Source organism: Sphaeramia orbicularis, chromosome 7 (genome assembly GCF_902148855.1).
Source record: "Sphaeramia orbicularis chromosome 7, fSphaOr1.1, whole genome shotgun sequence".
Taxonomy (NCBI): Eukaryota; Metazoa; Chordata; class Actinopteri; order Kurtiformes; family Apogonidae; genus Sphaeramia; species Sphaeramia orbicularis.
Window position 1 is genome coordinate 7,918,607 of NC_043963.1, and position 19,238 is coordinate 7,937,844.

The 19,238-nt window shown below is 37.4% G+C and overlaps 1 protein-coding gene across 3 annotated transcripts in view; it reads left to right on the plus strand.

The window, feature by feature from the left end:
- Positions 1–2,544: 2,544 nt before the first annotated feature.
- The window catches only part of slc35a2 (solute carrier family 35 member 2), a 32,963-nt gene continuing 16,269 nt past the window's right edge, over positions 2,545–19,238 (plus strand). For 2 of the 3 annotated variants that reach the window (XM_030139345.1, XM_030139344.1), the window contains exons 1-5: positions 2,545–2,807; positions 12,282–12,464; positions 15,067–15,218; positions 16,668–16,790; positions 18,017–18,609. In XM_030139345.1, the coding sequence (XP_029995205.1) occupies positions 2,744–2,807; positions 12,282–12,464; positions 15,067–15,218; positions 16,668–16,790; positions 18,017–18,609 (1,115 nt within the window). In that variant the 5' untranslated portion in view covers positions 2,545–2,743. Of the gene's footprint in view, positions 2,808–12,281; positions 12,465–15,066; positions 15,219–16,667; positions 16,791–18,016; positions 18,821–19,238 lie in introns of all 3 variants that reach the window. The other variant, XR_003935876.1, reaches the window with a different exon arrangement.

Consider the following 19,238-nt stretch of genomic DNA (forward strand, 5'->3'; position numbering starts at 1 on the left):
TGTGTTTAAATGAATTAATTATCTTCTGTCCAACTCTCCTCTTTTCCAGCTGTTACATATTTTATTAGAACCTGTCTAAAGGGATTTGTTCTCATTCCTCTCCCAAATCTTCCTTTATACCATTTTAATCGATTACATTTTTCACAGTTTTTTTGTCATCAGTTGTGTCTTTTGTGATATTTTTGTCTTGTTACATATCTTGCAAGAAACTGTCTTGTGTTCTAGGTTGTTTTGATCTCGTTTTTTTATCTTGTTTAACCTTTTACAATATTTTTCTCACATTACGCCCTCTGCTTCAGGTTTATTTTATGTTTGTAATGTTATTTTTGCCTCATTATGTCTTTTATAGTGTTTTCATCTTATTACATTTCTAATGTTTTTATCTTGCGTCATCTTTTATAATGTTTGCAGCTTGTTATGCCTTAGGATCAGTTTGTCTATGTGTTATTGTTCCATTTATTTAGGTTGAAATCAGCACTGATATCATGAAAACATGCATTGATGTGAAATAGAAACTGATCAAACTTAAGTAATGAGTCTGTAAAAAAAGATGCAGATATTTGTGTTTAAATATAAACAGTGAACGTATAAAGTTTTCAGATAAATAAATAGATATTTGAAAAATCAGCCCATGTTCTATTGCAAATAAGTTCTTTTTCAGTCTCTACAATCATCATACCCTTGACATGATGATAAAGATAAATAGTAGTAGGAATGCACTGCAAAAACTGCAGATATGCCATATTTTATAGATGTTTTTTTTTTATTATTATTTGAACAGTATATATATACATAATAGTATACACCAAACAAGGGTAGAAAGTTTCATAATTCACAGAATGTTTTGCGTTACAAATATATAGAAATACATGTAAGTAAAAATATCAGGAAAATAAAAATAAATAAAATTATAATAAAAATAAAAATAGCTTGAGGTATAAATACAAATTATACAAATTAAATAAGATTATACACTTGACATTTTTTTTTTTTTTTTTCTGCTTTAGAATTTATGCTGTTCCTCAAATTGTCTACATAATTGGAAAAAAGGGCTTTGAAAACAGTAATGTTTGGACATTGATGTGCAAATTTGGAGCAATAAATGTGAAATTTGGCAAAAATAATCAAAAGGTTAATAATATATCTTTTTTTCTGGAGTTATTTTGTCAGTGTGTGATAGGCCAAATATAATGTGTTGAGAGTTCAATGCATATGAAGAGTCAATGTTTGTGTTTATAAAATTATTTAAATCAATCCAAAATATATGTGTGTAGGTGCAATCCCTAAATAAATGACATATTGTTTCCTCTGCGTTGCTGCAAAAAGAACAAAGAGTATCAATACTTTTTAAAAATATTTTACCAGATAGGTCTTCACTGGATAACATCTATGAATCAATTTAAAAGTAACTTCTCGTACCTTATTAGTAATAATACATTTCTTTGACAGGATTCAAGTGTTTTTCCAGTCTATGTCATAGTAAATATTATTCCAATTAAAAACAGCTGCAGGTTTGGAAACAATATCTTTTTGAATAATTTCTCTAATACATTGGTTTGTGGCTTTATCACTCAATAAAGGACAGATGTTACTAATATATATGTTAACCCTTTCATGCATGAATTACGACAACCTTAGAAAATATTTTTTTCTTGAGTGTTTTTATTCCTCCTTTCACATGAAAAAAAAAATAATAAAAAAACAATGCAATCTTTTTTTTTTTTTTTTTTCATGGAGTTACAAAAATCTCCATGCATTTAATTTTTGAAGTAAAGAAACATGTGTTTAAAACCCAAGTATGGAAGAGGATTAGGGCCACTGGAAAAAAATACAATAAACTAAGGTCCAATATGTATTTCTTATTATTATTATGAGAAAAAAAAAGAATTCTGAGATTAAAGTTAGAATTCTGAGGAAAAAAAGTCAGAATTCTGAGATTAAAGTCCAGTGGTTCTAATCCTGTTCCCTAAGAAAGTAATATGAAAACAATAAAATAAAAAAAAAAATTAATGCTGCAAATCTGATGTTTTCTCACATTTTACAATATTCTAGGCCTAGTTATTACTCATGTCATGGAAATAACATGCAAAAAAACCAAAAAACCAAAAACCTTTGTGTCTAACAAATAACAGGTGATTTACACTCAAACATGTCAGTGCAGATCAGGTTTATGAAGAACAGCAAAGTGACAGTTTGAATATCAGTGAATGGGATGGTGCGTAAACAGCCTCTGTGTTGGCTGACGTGGAACTAAACCAGCAAAACCCATGAATACACAATAGAACAGATGTGGAATAACTGTCCACTGGAGTGACCACTATGCATGAAAGGGTTAATAGGATTTAGTTCTGGGACAATACAACTTCTACCTTTAGGAGCAGACATCAATAACCTATTTTTTTCTATAAATGTTTTTTTTTTTTTTTTATATATATATAGATGTTGTATGTGTCTAATGCTTTGCACAACAATAATAAAGGTTCGTGTTTTTTTCCACAGAGTGAGCCCTCTGTCAGTAGATCCTATCTCCGTGCGGGTCCTGTTCCTGCTCAGGTTCCGTGGATCCAGACTCCGGTGTGACACCTGTCCAGGCTGACGGGGCCGCTCATTCACGGGAACCACACAGACAAACCGGACCCGTGCTCCGGTTGGGATCTACACTGACAGCCGGGGCTAGCTCTGAGGCTAGCCGAGCGTTAGCCGGTCAGGCAGCGGGGCGATCAGCGGGCAGAGGGACAGCAGCATGGCCGGAGGGAACCACAGCAGGGCCGGGGAGGAGAAGGCATCGAGCCGGGGTCAGAGTGACGGTAAGGGGGAGCGTTTTACACGGCCCGCACGGCTCTACCGCTGGCAGGCAGCACACGACAGAGGCCGGTGGTGTATTTAACAAAACATACGCATTTGTAAAAAATATAAGTGAAATATTTAACACATATTTCATCAGCGTTTCAGCCTGAACATCCAAAGCACAGACAGGCTACACACACACACACACACACACACTTACAGGGTGTAGGAGCTAGCGTTAGCAACTAGCGGCTAAACTAGCCAAACTTAGGAGACTTAACAAGGGCCATTTTAACAAAATAAAGTTATGTAATGTAGTCAGCGGTTAATGTTAGCGTTGGTAAAAGTTATCATACAGCCTTAATTAGTAAAACTGACCACGGAATATGAACTTAATATAAATAAAATGTCATATTAGCATGCTAACTGAGCAGGAAGCTAGTGTAACTACAAGGCTGGTCCACATCCATTAACTAATGTTCTTTTAAAGTGAAATGAATCAAGTGTAACTGAGCTGAACATCTGTTTGTGTTGTGTCACAACTGTGTAAAGGCTTGAACATCAGCAGCTGGTGTTAAAAACCTCATTTATACATTTTATGATTAGTAGAAGTGGGGCTGATGGGAGGTGTCAGCTGGTGACGTGGAGGTTTGTCTCAGGTGGGTTCGGTTTAGATTCAGAAATAAGAAATAAATGTCCACCCTCTTTGCTTATTTTGTCATAATTCGGATGAAACATTAACTCATTTGTTTTGGGAATGTGCCTTCTGTCAAATGTTTGGGTGTGATGTCAATCTTTTTTTTTAAATAGAAAGCTGGATATTTCTTTTAACTTCAAAATTGATTATATTGTCTTTAGTTTCTTTATTACTGATCTGCCTGCTCAGAAATCGTTTATTCTTAATCTCATTTCCTTATTAGACAGATTTCATGTACATGCCAACAAATTTGCCAATCAGAAACCCAGCTTTGTGGTCTTTAAGTCTTACTTAAAATCCTACCTAGACACACTTAACTTTTGCACTAACCCTAAAGCTGTGAAGACTAAAGCCTTATGTGACGAATTTAAGTTGTAATTATTTATTTTAATGTTATTTATATTTTTCTCTTCTTGTTTATTCCTTTACTTTTACTTATTTAATTTACTTACCTATATTTATATTTAATTTCTTCCTGCCTCACCTCGAGCACTATGTTTTTTCTCCATGCCATGTTCTGTTCTATGTGTATATGATATTATGGAAATAAAGTATGAGAAATAAAAAAGTTTAGATTCGGGAACAAACACACGGTTGTGAGGCTGGTTCTAATTCACACCAGGGGCTTATTCAGGAAAAGCAGGTTCATTTAACGCTAACACTGGGCCTCAAGGTGGAGAGACTAAGTTTTCATCTGCAGAACAGCTGATCTGAGTTCAGTCCACTCAGTAACCTGAGAGGACCAGTGGGCTCTGGAGACCCTCCAGATCAGATCACAAACAGGGACTTTGTGGGGGATTTCTAAGCAAGATGTTTCTTCTTCTTGTCAGTTTTGAAAATGCCATTGCTGGACATGGGCCTTCCCTAGGTTTTGCCATGTTTTTCACTCTTTTGCTGCTGTTGACCACACTGGCTCATCTCTCCACTGTTTGTTTTTCTTTTTTTTTTGCTGGCCTTCTGGTGTAACCTTGAGGTGTCCATTCTGTGATTCTGGCTGTCCATCTGTTGTCTGTCCGTCTAGCTTCGTGTCCTGCCTATGTCCACTTGAGTGTGCTGCCAGTCTCTGATCCACTTTGCTTTATTTTTGTCTTTCCAAGTGATGTTCTGCATGATTCTTTCATGAGCCCTTTCTATGGTCTTGAGTAGGGCTGTGTATGGGCAAGAATCTGGCGATACGATACAAATCACAATATTAGGATCAAAATACGATATATCACAATATATCATGATACTGTTAAAAAGGCAATTTTTTGTTTTGTTAAATGATTATTTTCTTGAAGAATTGAATTACACCAGAAATCTGCACAAATACTAAACACATTTTTATTTGATCACAACAGGATCTAATGCTATATCACAAAATGTTCCTGTGTTCAAACTGAAATTCTGTTTTACAGACATTACAGTTTAAGATCCTGTTCAAATGTTCATATTCTATTAGTTCAGAACTAACATCAGAACAGTATTTTAGTTCAATCTCAACAAAAGAACTAACATTATTTAATAAAAGAGTGTTAAATAATAATGAATAAAATAGAAACAAAAAAACAAAAGTGAACCTCCACAATATCTGCATTTGAATAAATACCTTAAAATATCGATACAGTACTTTTTAATATCGATACAGTATTGTGAAATGAAATATCGTGATATATTGCAGAACCGATATTTTCTTACACCCCTAGTCCTGAGCTTGAGGGACATTTAGTTTTCTCAGATTTATTTATCTCCCAAATAAGGTGTTAAAGGAGTTTTAATATCTGTATAATTATGTTATTATTCATTGTACAGAATTCCATGTTACTACAGAATAGTGTATTAACGGAGAACAGGATACAACCTAAAACAGTTTGGCTTTGGTTACATAGTTAATGTATAACTCCACATTTCTGTAAAGGGAAAGTCTTTAAATGGTTGAGAGGAGGTGAGGAGGGTCTGAATGTCCAGGTAGATGTGAGACAGTTCAGGGACTTCCATAGGACAGACACCGAGGTAGATCTATTTGAGGATCGAAAGGGTTAGTTTGGGTTTTTGTACTGTTTTGCCTCCTTAAAGGCCCACATACTAAAAGCAACACCACTTGAATTGTATACTATATGCATTTTGTTTACTGCTCTGCCTTGTGGTCATGCAGGCCTTTCCTGTTGGACTAGAAGTCCTGCAGAATTCCTCAAACCAAAAAGACTCGTCCAACAGTAACAGTGACTTGGCAGCTGCTTTATCCAGTCTGACGGGAGTGTATGGCATGTGTATTAGATCAGATCCAAACCCAAGAATGAAATGGTTGATCGTTGCAGCAGTTTGAGACATTGAAATGAGCAAATCTGGTGGATTTCTATAGAGTCATAATGGCTTCAGTTCTATGTTTTGCAGACTCATTTGATTAATCAGTTAGTTAATGACTGAATAATGGTGCAGCTCTAGACGACACAAGCACCACACTGACATGAAGTAAACATGGAGAGACACTGAAGACAGCGTTAAGTTTATTTATATGTTGAAGGGCGGTGGAGGCAGAGCAGGTTGTGAGTAGATGTTGTCATGGCCTGGCTCAAGACCATAACAAAAGAAGACCAAACACCAAGAACAATTAACCAAATGTTATTGTAAATGATCAAAATCAAAGTAAGAGTACAAATCAACCAAAGCTGTGAGTGATCCATCTGTATTATCAGTGTGAATGCGAGGTGTCGCATGAGTGGAGTTGAATGTGTGCAAAAGGAAAACAACCACAGCTAGTCACCATACCTGGCCAGGTCAAAACCCAAACAACAGAAAGAACAAAGGACAAAGTAGATCTGGGTGGTATGGCAACACCGCCCAAATGAGCAGGGAGGGAGAGCAGGAAAGCTTAAAGCCTCCCAGACTTTATAGACCTGCCCTTGGTAATTACTGAAGACCCAGAACCTGCAGAACCTAGAGCTAGAGTAACTAGAGAGGCAGGATAATGACAGTCTGGGCCATGACAGTGTACAGCAATACTCCGATCATTATCTGAAATGTGGAGTTATCAGATTATTCAAGTGACCAGGATAATTTGATCTGTTTTATCAGATAACAGCAGTAATCTGATTATGAGAAATCAGATGAACACACCTGGATTTCTCTTCAATACTCTGATGTCTTCCCCCAGTTAATCTGATATTAGTTACTTTACGTCTACTCTGCACATGTGTAAACAGTTAAAATTATAGAGAATGGAAGGTACAGTCGTGGAAAAAATGATTCGACCACCCCTTGTTTTCTTCAATTTCTTGTTCATTTTAATGCCTGGTCCAACTAAAGGTACATTTGTTTGGACAAATATAATGATAACAACAGAAATAACTCATAGTAGTTTAATTTCAGAGCTGATATCTATCCATTTTCCATGTTTTTTTTTTTTAAATAATAACCAAAATCATTTCAGTTCTTACATCAATATTTATGGCGTTGTACTGACAAAAACAGTGCTTTAAGGCGTTCCGTGTTTTCTTTTCTGTCTGTTTTAGTCACATGATACACACAGGACTTAGTATTTGATTGCATAACCATTGATTTTGATGACTTTTGATGGTCTAATCATTTTTTCCACAAGTGTATATAGCGAAACATGAATGGAAGACAATAACAAGAAGTTTGATTCTACCATCACTACATATGTTCGTACTCCGGAAGAAATCCGATAATGGGCTGGAGCGTCTAAACTAGGGTTTATTGATTATCACATTTCTTAAGTGCCTGTAAATGCGTCAGATCTGATTATTACAATTATCCAATTACTCCCAGTTATCTGACTTTCACAGTTATGTAAACAGGCTCAGTGTTTAACAGAAAGAGGATGAAGAAAAGGAGCTTTTTCCACCAACGGTCACCTTCACCAGTGCTCAGACTGAATACTGGTTTACACTGATGTAAAAGTCACAGGAATTCTGAACAGATTGTTGAGAAAGACGTTGCATCTGTATCTTGTCGACAGCACACCACAAATGAAAATACCAGATTCCATGTGGTTTTTGAAATCCACTCCCACTATAGGCTACTCCCATTATTTATACAGACTGTGATGCTCCACCAAAGGCTGTTTCATTCCCCCACAGTCAATACAAACATTAAATTTGCTGAGGGCGTAACCAGTGTTCATTCATTTCAGGATGAGTTTAGGACGTGCAGCTGATGGCGAAGAAAATTAAGCTTATCACACATTTATTGTGCACATACGTGTCACTGTTACCATTTAACAGCTGTGTAGACTCAGATGCAGCTACAGCAGAGAACTCAACCCACCTTAGTGAGATAAACTTTATTGTATTTGTTTTACCAAATAGTCAGTGTTGCTTTTCCACTGAACTGAGCTCCTTCTGCTTAGTTCAGGGGCCACATTCAGCTCAATGTAATCTCAGGCGGGTCGGACCAGTAAAATAATAGAATGATAACCTATAAATGATCTCAACTCTAAACTTTTCTCAGTGTTTTAGGGTGAAAAAAGTGAAATTACATTATGAAAATATTTACATCTACAAACAACTTTCAATTTCTTAAGAAAAATGAGTGCAATTAGAACAGTATTCTGTCTCAGTTTATCATTTACACATGTGCATTACAACTTATGGTAATTTTGAGAAATTTGAAAAACATGAACACAACTAGAAGCACTCGGAGAGTGCAGACCTCCGCCAAGGCTGATCAGTGGCCCCCCCCCCGTGGGCCCCCCCACCCCCGATCACCACCAAAATTTAATCATTTCTTCCTTATCCCATTTCCAACAAACCCTGAAAATTTCATCCAAATCTGTCCATAACTTTTTGAGTTATGTTGCACACTAACGGACAGACAAACAAACAAACAAACAAACAGACAAACAAACAAACCCTGGCAAAAACATAACCTCCTTGGCGGAGGTAATTAACATAAAAAATGAACACAATAAAGAATAACAAGAAAAGACTTGCACAAAATGAACAAAAATTTGAGAAAAATGAAAAGAAATAAACAAATAAATAAAATATAAGCAAACCAGTATGATCAAATGAACCAACTAGAAGCACTCAGAGAGCGCAGACCTCTGCCAAGGCTGATCAGTGGCCCCCCCGTGGGCCCCCCCACGCCAAGGAGGTTATGTTTTTGCCAGGGTTTGTTTGTCTGTCTGTTTGTCTGTTTGTCTGTCCGTTAGTGTGCAACATAACTCAAAAAGTTATGGACAGATTTTGATGAAATTTTCTGGTCTGCGCCCCCCCCCCCCCCCCCGTGGGCCCCCCCACCCCCGATCACCACCAAAATTTAATCATTTCTTCCTTATCCCATTTCCAACAAACCCTGAAAATTTCATCCAAATCTGTCCATAACTTTTTGAGTTATGTTGCACACTAACAGACAGACAGACAAACAAACAAACAAACAAACCCTGGCAAAAACATAACCTCCTTGGCGGAGGTAAAAATTAACAAAAACTTGAGAAACATAAACAAAATGAATGAATTCTCAGCACTGCTGCAAAAAATTCAAATCATAACAACAGAGAGTATAACAGAAACACAGAAGCTGGGTCCGACGGTCAAAGCATATTAAGTTTCACTGTCGGTTTTCGGTTTGTTGTAGCTTTGTGGGACAAAAGAGTCCACGGCTTCCTTTATAGTAAAAAGGGTTTTATTTTTTTTAACTCAAGTTGGCAAAATCCAGTGAACATGTTCCTCTTCTCCTTCACCGTGCCTTTGCTGAGGTGTTACTGTGAGGTCACATTCACAGCACCTCAGGGGATACTGTGAGGCATTCAAAAACGCTCAGTAAATTACAGATGTTTTTTTTTTTTTTTACCATAAATGAACATTCAAAACTATAAAAATTCATAACCTGTGGGGTGCCTGTTAATGCACAAATGACTGAACAATATTGTGTGGAAATGTCCAGTGTCCCACAGGTAGTTATGGAGCACACCCCCTTTATACTCCCTATAACCCCCCATCCCCACTGGTCTCCTTCACTGTACTGAAAACGTACTGAACCGAAATTTTTCTGTACTGTTACACTCCTAATGTCCTGAATTAAATAGATTTTGACATCCTTGATTGTTAATATCTTCAGTGTAATTTTCACATTTCACAGATTACTCACATGGGCCAGATTGAACCCTTTGGCGGGCCGGTTTTGGCCCACAGGCCTTATGTTTGACACCCCTGTGCTAAGAGACACAAGGAAGTTACCATCCTCATTAGAAAAGGTGGTTGAAAGAAGAGAAATCTGACATCAGGTTAACAGAACATCCTGATGCTCTCTGTGTGAATGTGTGTTTGTTACAGTGATTGAACCTGGTCTGTGGTTTAATTTTCTTTTTATTATTATATAAATGACAGAGACACATCCTTTTGTTTAATACAGTGAAAAATAATAACGTCATAAAGAAATAAATAATAATATATCAATAATGAAATAATCACTTCATAAAGGAAAAAAAAAACATGACCTGACAGCTACACACATGGTCAGACATACAGGACTGAGTTAGTCGCCATGGTAACGGAGATGCTCTGGGTCTGTCTGTCTCTGTGCCTGTTGTATAATCTGATAATACAACTTAATTTAACTTTATACAATGTGCTCTGAAGTCTCATCCAGTTGCATCTTTTCAGTTTCATTCAAGTCCAGTAAGGCTCAAATAAAAGCGCTGATGTTGGTCACTGATCGTTTATTGACGACAGATCACTCAGATTGTCTTAGAAATCAGTCACTGCTGATCTGAAACCGATCTGATCACTGCAACATCATAAATACAGTCAGTTATCTGTGCTTGAGGGTTTGATTTGCCAGAAGGTGTTTATCTAGTGTCTGGATGACAGCCAATAAAACATTAATCATAAATATTTTAGATATTGATTATTATCATCATCATAAACATCAGATCATTATTTCTTTACAGTTGAAAGACTGATTTTGGTCTTGGATGAAAGTTGAAGAGATTAAATGGTTGGCTATTTGTGTTTTTAGTTAGAGGTAGATTAGTTAGAAATAGAAAAAAGTTCAATCAACTTAAAATAACACACATTTTGTGAAGGAAATAAAACCTATAGACAACAAATATGAATATTATTAATATTGTGATAAAGGTAATTACTGTGACATAGAATTCTATTGTACTTTTATTTAGTTTAACTAGGTAAGTCATCAAGAAACTGTCTTTTTTACAACATTGTCCAGGCAATAGGTTCAAGGTGACTTTATTTGTACCCGTGGGTAGATTTGTTTTGCAGCAAGCTCTCGCTCACTGCCGTGCGCATGCGCCCAACACAAATTGTTCAAAAGAATTACAGTCAAGATAATGCAAGCACATACGTCACATACATAAGACATAAAACATTGTAAGCACAGTACACGTGGTCATGTGATGGAACTTTTTCAATGGATTTGGTTGTGGGAGGGGGACAGGAGGAGAAGAAGAATGTTGTGAGGCAGACGGAGATGGCGGGGGGGGGGGTTAAATGCTTGTATGTGGTGAGTCCTTGAAAGTCTGTTTGTGTATGAAAAATAAGAAACTCAGACTTCTGTCCTTTATCAGTTCATTCAGTCCTGAATCTTGACCTTGGAAGGATGTTTGGACTGCAAAGGAACAGATTAGACCAGAGTGGCTCCAACTGCTTTAGCAGCTCCCAGGAGAAACAGAATTAAACGGGGAAAAAATTATTTGATTTATGCTTAATTTAGTTATAACTTAATTTTTGTTATAACTGGGCCTCAGCATTACTCATCACTTCAGAGCATGTAGATCCTGCACAGTTCGTCTTTTTACCCTCAGTCCCACGATTTGCCGGAGCTCATCCACGGTCTGTCCAGCGATGTAATCCAACTTTTGTGCGAGTCCACAGCTCATGCAAAAAGTAAAAAGCTCTTTAGTGGATGTGGATGTGTGTGTGTGTGGGGGGGGGGGTCATAAAACATACAGCCATGATATGAAAAAAAAAATACAAGGTGATTAAAAAGGCACAAAAATAAAATACGAACATAAAAGCAGCAGAAGGGGTGTCAAACATTCGGCCCATGGACCAAAACAGGCCCATCAAAGGGTCCAATCCAGCCCACGGGATGATTTACAAAGTGCAAAAATTACACTGAAGATATTAACAGTCAAAGATGTTGAACTCGTTTTAGTTCAGGTTCCACATACACACCAAATAAAATAATAGCATAATAACCTATAAATAATGACTCCGAACTTTCTTCTTGGTTTAATGTGAAAAAAACATTAAATCCTGAAAATGTTTACATTAACAAACTATACTTTAACAACAAAATGTGAATAACCTGAATGAATATAAACAACCTGAAATTTCTAAAGAAAATTAAGTGCAATTTTAACAATATTCTGCCTGTTGTGCCTTTGTAGATCTGATCTTCACATGTATAAATGATAAGTTGAGGCATAATGTTAAAATTGCACTTATTTTTCTTAAGAAATTTCTTTTTTTTTTCAGCTTATTCACATTTTCTTCAGAAAGGACAGTTTGTAAATGTAAATATTTTCATAATCTATTAGATATTAAGTTATTCATAAGTTACTTTTTGCACTAAAACATTAAAATTTGGAGTTGTTATTATTTATAGGTTATTATGCTTATTATTTTATTATTATTTTACTGGAACCTGGAAGAAAATGAGTTTGACATCCTTGGTTTCCACAGTCACAGCTGCTGATGTCCAAGGAAAATGATGATGATGATGTGAAAATAGTGCTGAGATGTGATATAATCAGTATTGTTTTTTTTCCCTATATTTAACCATAGTGTTACAGATCCAACTAAATGTTTTATGTTCTCTTGTTTTCCTTCAGTCAACAAGAAGTTGAAGTACATCAGCCTGGCGGTGCTGGTGGTCCAGAATGCTTCGCTCATCCTCAGCATCCGATACGTGCGCACGTTGCCAGGCGACCGCTTCTTCGCCACGTCAGCCGTCGTCATGGCAGAGGTCCTGAAAGTGTCGACGTGTGTGATCATCATCCTGCTGCAGAAGAGATGTAAGTGAAGGTGACGGTGACGCTTTAGAGGTGGAGTCTAAACCATGGACGTCAAAGTCATATACTTTTAGGTTCCACATTCAGTCCAATTTGATCTGAAGTGGACCGGACCAGTAAAACAATAACATAAGACATGACTTTATTTATGCCACCGTGGGGAAACAGCAGCAGCATACAAGAGCAGAGAAAAAGACAGGTAGAAAAACACCATATAAATGAAAAATGAAATAATAAAGTATAACATAATATAAAGAGAAAAATAAAAAATTTGTTATTTATTTAAATATGAAATTAGAATTCCAAATGAAATATTATTTACATATTATAATAATAATAATAATGACATATAAATAATGACAACTCCAATTTTTTTCTTTTAGTGCAAAAAAACCCTTATGAATAACTTGTTAAAAAAAAAATTCAGTTCTAATACCTGCACTGCATCTCACATTTTTAACTGTTTTGATTGATTTGACATTAAATTCTTAATTTTAATCAAGACTGTTTTTAGCTTTTGTTTTAACCATCTCTTATTCTTGTTGTAATTTCAAGGTCAAGGTCAAGGTTCCTTTATTTATACCTGTAGGTAGATTTGTTTTGCAGTCTAGGTGATTGCCTTGGCATTACAACAACACATACATTAAACATGCAAGACAGGCATGTGATCACACTTACAGACAGAACAAAAAGACAGGACAAAAAGTGCTCAGTGTTCCACCATTCATCGGTATAGCAGCATGGATAAGTAAATAAAATAGGTACGATCAAATAAATAAAAACAAGATGCAATAAAACACAATAAAAACCAGAAAAGATAAAAAACAATCCGGGATAAAAACCAGAGCAAGAACATACAATTAAACATTTTTAAAAATTTGAAGTCACAATAATAATAAATAGAGCAAAGAAATGGAATAAATAACTAAATAAGGTGGTAAAGTGCAAGAATTTCTTTCTTTTTGCCACTCAGGTTTAAGAAATGTTTGCATTACCAGGGTTAAAGGTGCTAGCAGGCAGTTCAGGGTTACATAATTTGTGCAGGGGGACCAACTGGTTTGGGCTTCAAGGTTTTTCAGACTCGGGACAATAGAGTTAACCTGATGTTCACAGAGAAGCTGTTAACAACCAGTTTAGCTTCTAGGATTCTTTGAGTGCCCGGGGGCGCAAGTAGCGAATTGCGCTCACAATGAGGCAGATAACCCCAGGGACGGTGGTTTCCGCTGGAGTGGAGAAGCTTTTCTGCACTTTCCTTTTGTTTAATGTTTTATTCTGCTATTGTTCTTCATCATTTTATGTGTTTCTACGCCTTTGTAATGCACTTTGAATTGCCTTGTGTGTGAGTGGTGCCATGCAAATAAATTTGCTTTGCCTAGTAACTTATAAATTATGTTATATTTAAGGGCTCATATTTATCTAAACCCACTTTTATTAGTCTTTGGTTCATTTATTTGTGTATTTGGACCCTAATAGTTCATACAGTTGGAATTTGAACCCTCCAGGTGCTGCAAAACTATCTTTATATTCATTCCAGCAAAAATCGAGTGGATTTCTGCAACCTGTTTTAATTCCTGCTTAATTTGTTACATTTTATAACTAGTTACGTCATGACATTTGCACATATGAGGTCAAGACTTCTGACATAATTGTCAGCAGCAACAGTTGTAGTAAAAAAACCGAAAATGTGTCCAAACTTGGAGCCGATTACCTAAAATGTTCAGTTGTTGGTTGAACAGGACAGAGCAGCACAGCTAACAACCTGGAGGGGGCGGGGCCTGAAGTGGCTTATTTGCATTTAAAGGGGCAGCACAACCACCTTTCTGGTGTCATTACTCAGAAATAGAGTTGAAGATGGACCTGTGGAGTTGAATGAATGAATGAAGAATTCAGACCCAGCATATTGTTAAAACTGCACCTAATTCTCCTTAGACATTTCAGGTTCATAATGCAAATATTTTCATAATTACCTCCGCCAAGGAGGTTATGTTTTTGCCAGGGTTTGTTTGTTTGTCTGTCTGTCTGTCCGTTAGTGTGCAACATAACTCAAAAAGTTATGGACAGATTTTGATGAAATTTTCAGGGTTTGTTGGAAATGGGATAAGGAAGAAATGATTAAATTTTGGTGGTGATCGGGGGTGGGGGGGCCCACGGGGGGGGGCGCAGACCAGAAAATTTCATCAAAATCTGTCCATAACTTTTTGAGTTATGTTGCACACTAACGGACAGACAAACAGACAGACGGACAGACAAACAAACCCTGGCAAAAACATAACCTCCTTGGCATGGGGGGGCCCACGGGGGGGGCCACTGATCAGCCTTGGCGGAGGTCTGCGCTCTCTGAGTGTTTCTAGTTTAATGATATTTTTTCACAATAAACCAAGAAGAAAATTTGGAGTCATTTTTTTTATAGGTTATTATTTTAATTGAGATCACATTTAGTCTATATGTGGAACCTGAACTAAAATGGCTTTGACATCCTTGACTGTTAATGTCTTCAGTGTAATTTTCGCACTTTACAAAATCCTGGCATGATTGACACCCCTGGTCTAAAGGGTCGTCCGTCTCTAACTGGTCAAACCCCTGTGTTTGTGTTCTGTCTGTGCAGTCAGCGTGAAGGAGACGGCGTTGTTCCTGTTCGACTCCATCGTGTGTCAGTACAAAGACACTCTGAAGCTGGCCGTCCCCTCACTCATCTACACTCTGCAGAACAACCTGCAGTACATCGCCATCTCCAACCTGCCGGCCGCCACCTTCCAGGTCAGACACACACAGACACACGCTCATTTAACAGACCAGTCTACCTCTTTGTCAACACATCCCATCATGCTTTGCAGTGGCAGACTGTCCTTCTGTCTGTAGTTCCTAATGAAGCCTCTAGAGTTTTCATTATATGTTATACTATGTTTTAATTTGCAGATTAAAATGTTATGGAATTGGAAAGATTGCTTGTAATTTCCATCCCTCCAAATTTCAATGAAGTAAAACCTTTAATTATTTCTTTGTTCATCGTTTAATACAGTGTTTCCCAACCTTTTTTTTCTCCAAAGATTTTTTATTGAATTTTTATATTGTAACAATCACAACTGTACAATTGAATATACATAAACTAGAACAACATAATTCTGTACCCCCATTCTAACAGAGTCCCAACCCTGATGCACCTCATACTCCAACAAAAATATATAAACATACACATCCAAAATGAATACAAAAAATAAAATTTATTCATTAAAAAATAAATAAGTAAATAAATAAATAAATATATATACACACACACACACACACACATACACACACACCGCCCAACCCGATATCCAGGGTTCACAGGTAACTCACTCATTCACACATAGGGGTGTAAGAAAATATCAGTTCTGCAATATATCGTGATATTTCATTTCACAATACTGTATCAATATTAAAAAGTACTGTATCGATATTTTTAGGTATTTATTCAAAAGCAGATATTGTGGAGGTTCATTTTTGTTTTTTTGTTTTTATTTATTATTATTTAACACTCTTTTATTAAATAATGTTAGTTCCTTTGTTGGGATTGCACAAAATAATGTTATGATGTTAGTTATGAACTAATAGAATATGAACATTTGAACAGGATCTTAAACTGTAATGTCTTTAAAATATGATATAAGTTTTAACACAGAAACATTTTGTGATATAATAATAGATCCTGTTCTAATAAAATAAAAATATGTTTAGTATTTGTGCATATTTCCGGTGTAATTAAATTTTTCCTGGAAATAATCTTTTAAAAAAAGAAACAAAACCAATAAAAAATGACCTTTTTAACAGTATCAGGATATATCGTGGTGTATTGTATCGTGATCCTAGTATTGTGATTTGTATCGTATCGCCAGATTCTTGCCAATACACACTCCTATTTGCGCATCACTAGTGAGGGGGGCTTTATCAACAGAACGCACCACATCAGGACCGGTTCACTTTCACTTTTATTTTGCAAAGGGAAACAGGAAACTGTGGTTGTGGAGTGGATCATTGGTGTGTGCAGTCGTATGTGTCTATATCATGCTGTTCGCTTACAGGTGAAACTAGACAATTTTCCACGGCACACCTGATGACTTCTCACAGCATGCTGGTTGAGAAACACTGGTTTATCATATATGTCTCTGTTTGATCTGATCAGGGTGTGTTTTATCTTTAAGTGTCAATAAGCTCCCTCTCCTTCCTCAGGTCACGTACCAGCTGAAGATCCTCACCACAGCTCTGTTCAGTGTGTTGATGCTCAGAAAGTCTCTGTCCAGAGTCCAGTGGGTTTCTCTGCTGCTGCTGTTCGCCGGCGTCGCCATCGTACAGGTCAGTCCTGTCACCTCAGCATGAAAGCATTGATTTTATCTCACTGGCTGATGGGCCATGAGCTACTGTGTAGTCTTTGTCGTTGTCTTCGTTAGTGAATTCTCCAAACATCTTCTCCGATGAACCTACTGGTCCTTTTTAATTTCAAATTTTTTATGTAGCCTCTTTGGGACAATGTTTACAAAGTCTCTTCACAGTTTTGTGATATTGTTAGTTTTTCATTTTTGATGAATTTTTGAAATATTAAACATTTGCCTTTACTTATAATGGTTCATATTTTGATGGTTTATAACATAATGGTTACAGATATCAGTATAATTACCATTGGTCACTGGACTTTGATTGAATTAGCTGAGTTCTCCTCCAGTGAAAGTACCGCCCACTTCTATTGGGAGATTGATCTGGTACCATCCAGACCACAGGACTGGAACATAGAACAGAACCTGACAACCTCACAAATTCAACTGGGGATTGATTCTTGATTCAATAAAAAAAAATCATTTAGTATGAGTGTATTAACCCTTTAGGTGCCACTTTTTTTTATTAAATATTCAACTTTGATATCAAGATTTCAAAAGCAGTTTTTTTTCATTAAGTTATGTTACAGTATTACAACTTTGGTGCTTAAAGGGTTAATTAGCCTAAGTGCTTGATGTTCTGTGTCATTTGAGTTCAATACACAAAATATTTGATGAATGCACTAGAATAGAAATACTGATCAGTACAATCATTCATTTCTACTGATGTTTCATTATTTTTTGTTGGTTTATTCCACTATAGAGCTGTTAAAATGTCTTCACTTCTCTGTCAGGATTTATATCACAGTAAACATGTGGGCATTTATTTAAATCTAACCCATTTTTTTTTCTTAATTTTTAACTGAGGGTTCATTTAATCTAATTTGTTGTGGCTTACATATGACTTTACTTCTAACTTATCTTAATCTTTAAAGCTGTGTATGACTTTCGACACCAGTTTTTCATCAAATCTGTAAAACCCCAGTCATAGCCTAAGTATCACGAATCCATTTCCGTGATTACGCACCTGAATCTCTTCCCTCACGGTGAACAATTTCAAAGTGTACTCCACCATAAACAGTCCATGTGTTTACAAACAGAGCCCGTGGGTCACTCAGGCATTTTCCGACAAATTTCCGACAGCTTTAACATAGTAACTGTTCACTTGTGTTGATCAGTGACCGACGTCATCCGCTCGTCTCCTTTCAGGTTCAGCAGGAAGGAAACAAGGAGAAGTCGGTGTCGGACAGCTCCAACCAGAACTACATGGTGGGTCTGGTTGCCGTGGTGATCAGCTGCCTGTCATCGGGATTCGCCGGCGTTTACTTTGAGAAGATCCTGAAGGGAAGCTCCGCCTCCGTCTGGGTACGAAACGTGCAGCTGGGGATTTTCGGCACGGTGCTCGGCCTGCTGGGAATGTGGTGGAACGACGGAGCTGCCATCATGGAGCGCGGCTTCCTGTTTGGCTACACCAGCATGGTGTGGTGCGTGATTTTCAACCAGGCGTTCGGCGGGCTGCTGGTCGCCGTGGTGGTGAAATACGCCGACAACATCCTGAAGGGCTTCGCCACCTCCTTCTCCATCATCGTGTCCACGGTGGCGTCCATCTACCTGTTTGGCTTCCACGTGGACCTGATGTTCACAGCGGGGGCGGGGCTAGTGATCGGCGCCGTCTACATGTACAGCCTCCCCAAAGCACCCGCCGGCGGATCTTCGTCCCCGAGCTCCTCATCATCTTCCTCTGCGTCTTTGGCGTCTCCGAGGACAGACGTAGGCGCAGAGATGGAGGCGTTCCTGCCAAAGTCAGTGCTGGTGAAATGACTTCCTCTTTCTGTCCTCTGTTTCTCTCTCTCTCTCTCTCTCTGTCGGGCGTCTGCTGGTGCTCACTTCCTGTCTGCTCTCAGCGGGGTCAGAGGTCAAACTGGGCAAAAAAAGCAAACCTTACCAAGGTTCATCTGCTGCTGGCTCGCTTGCTCATCTGCGCTCTGTGAAGTCTGTCGCCCCCTGGTGGACGTGAGACGGCTCTCCTCCTATCGACCCCTGACCTCCTCCTGACCTCTTCCTGACCTCTGTTAACGTCTTAACATCCAGGGGTCGTTTTCACAAAGATCCACAGACAACTGATGGTTCAAAACATCTAGAGCAGGGGTCTCAAACATACGGCCCATGGGCTAAAATGGGTCCAATCTGGCCCGTGGGATGAAATCGTAAAAATTACACTGAAGATATTAACAATCAGTGGTGTCAAAAACATTTCAGTTCAGATTCCGCATACAGACCAGTTTGATCTCAAATGGGTCAAACCTGTAAAATACTAATAACCAGTAAATAATGACAATTTTAGTAATGCCAAATTTTTCTCTTTGTTCCAGCGTAATAAAGTAAAATTATATGGAAATGTTTTATTTTTTCAAGCTGTTCTTTTTAGACA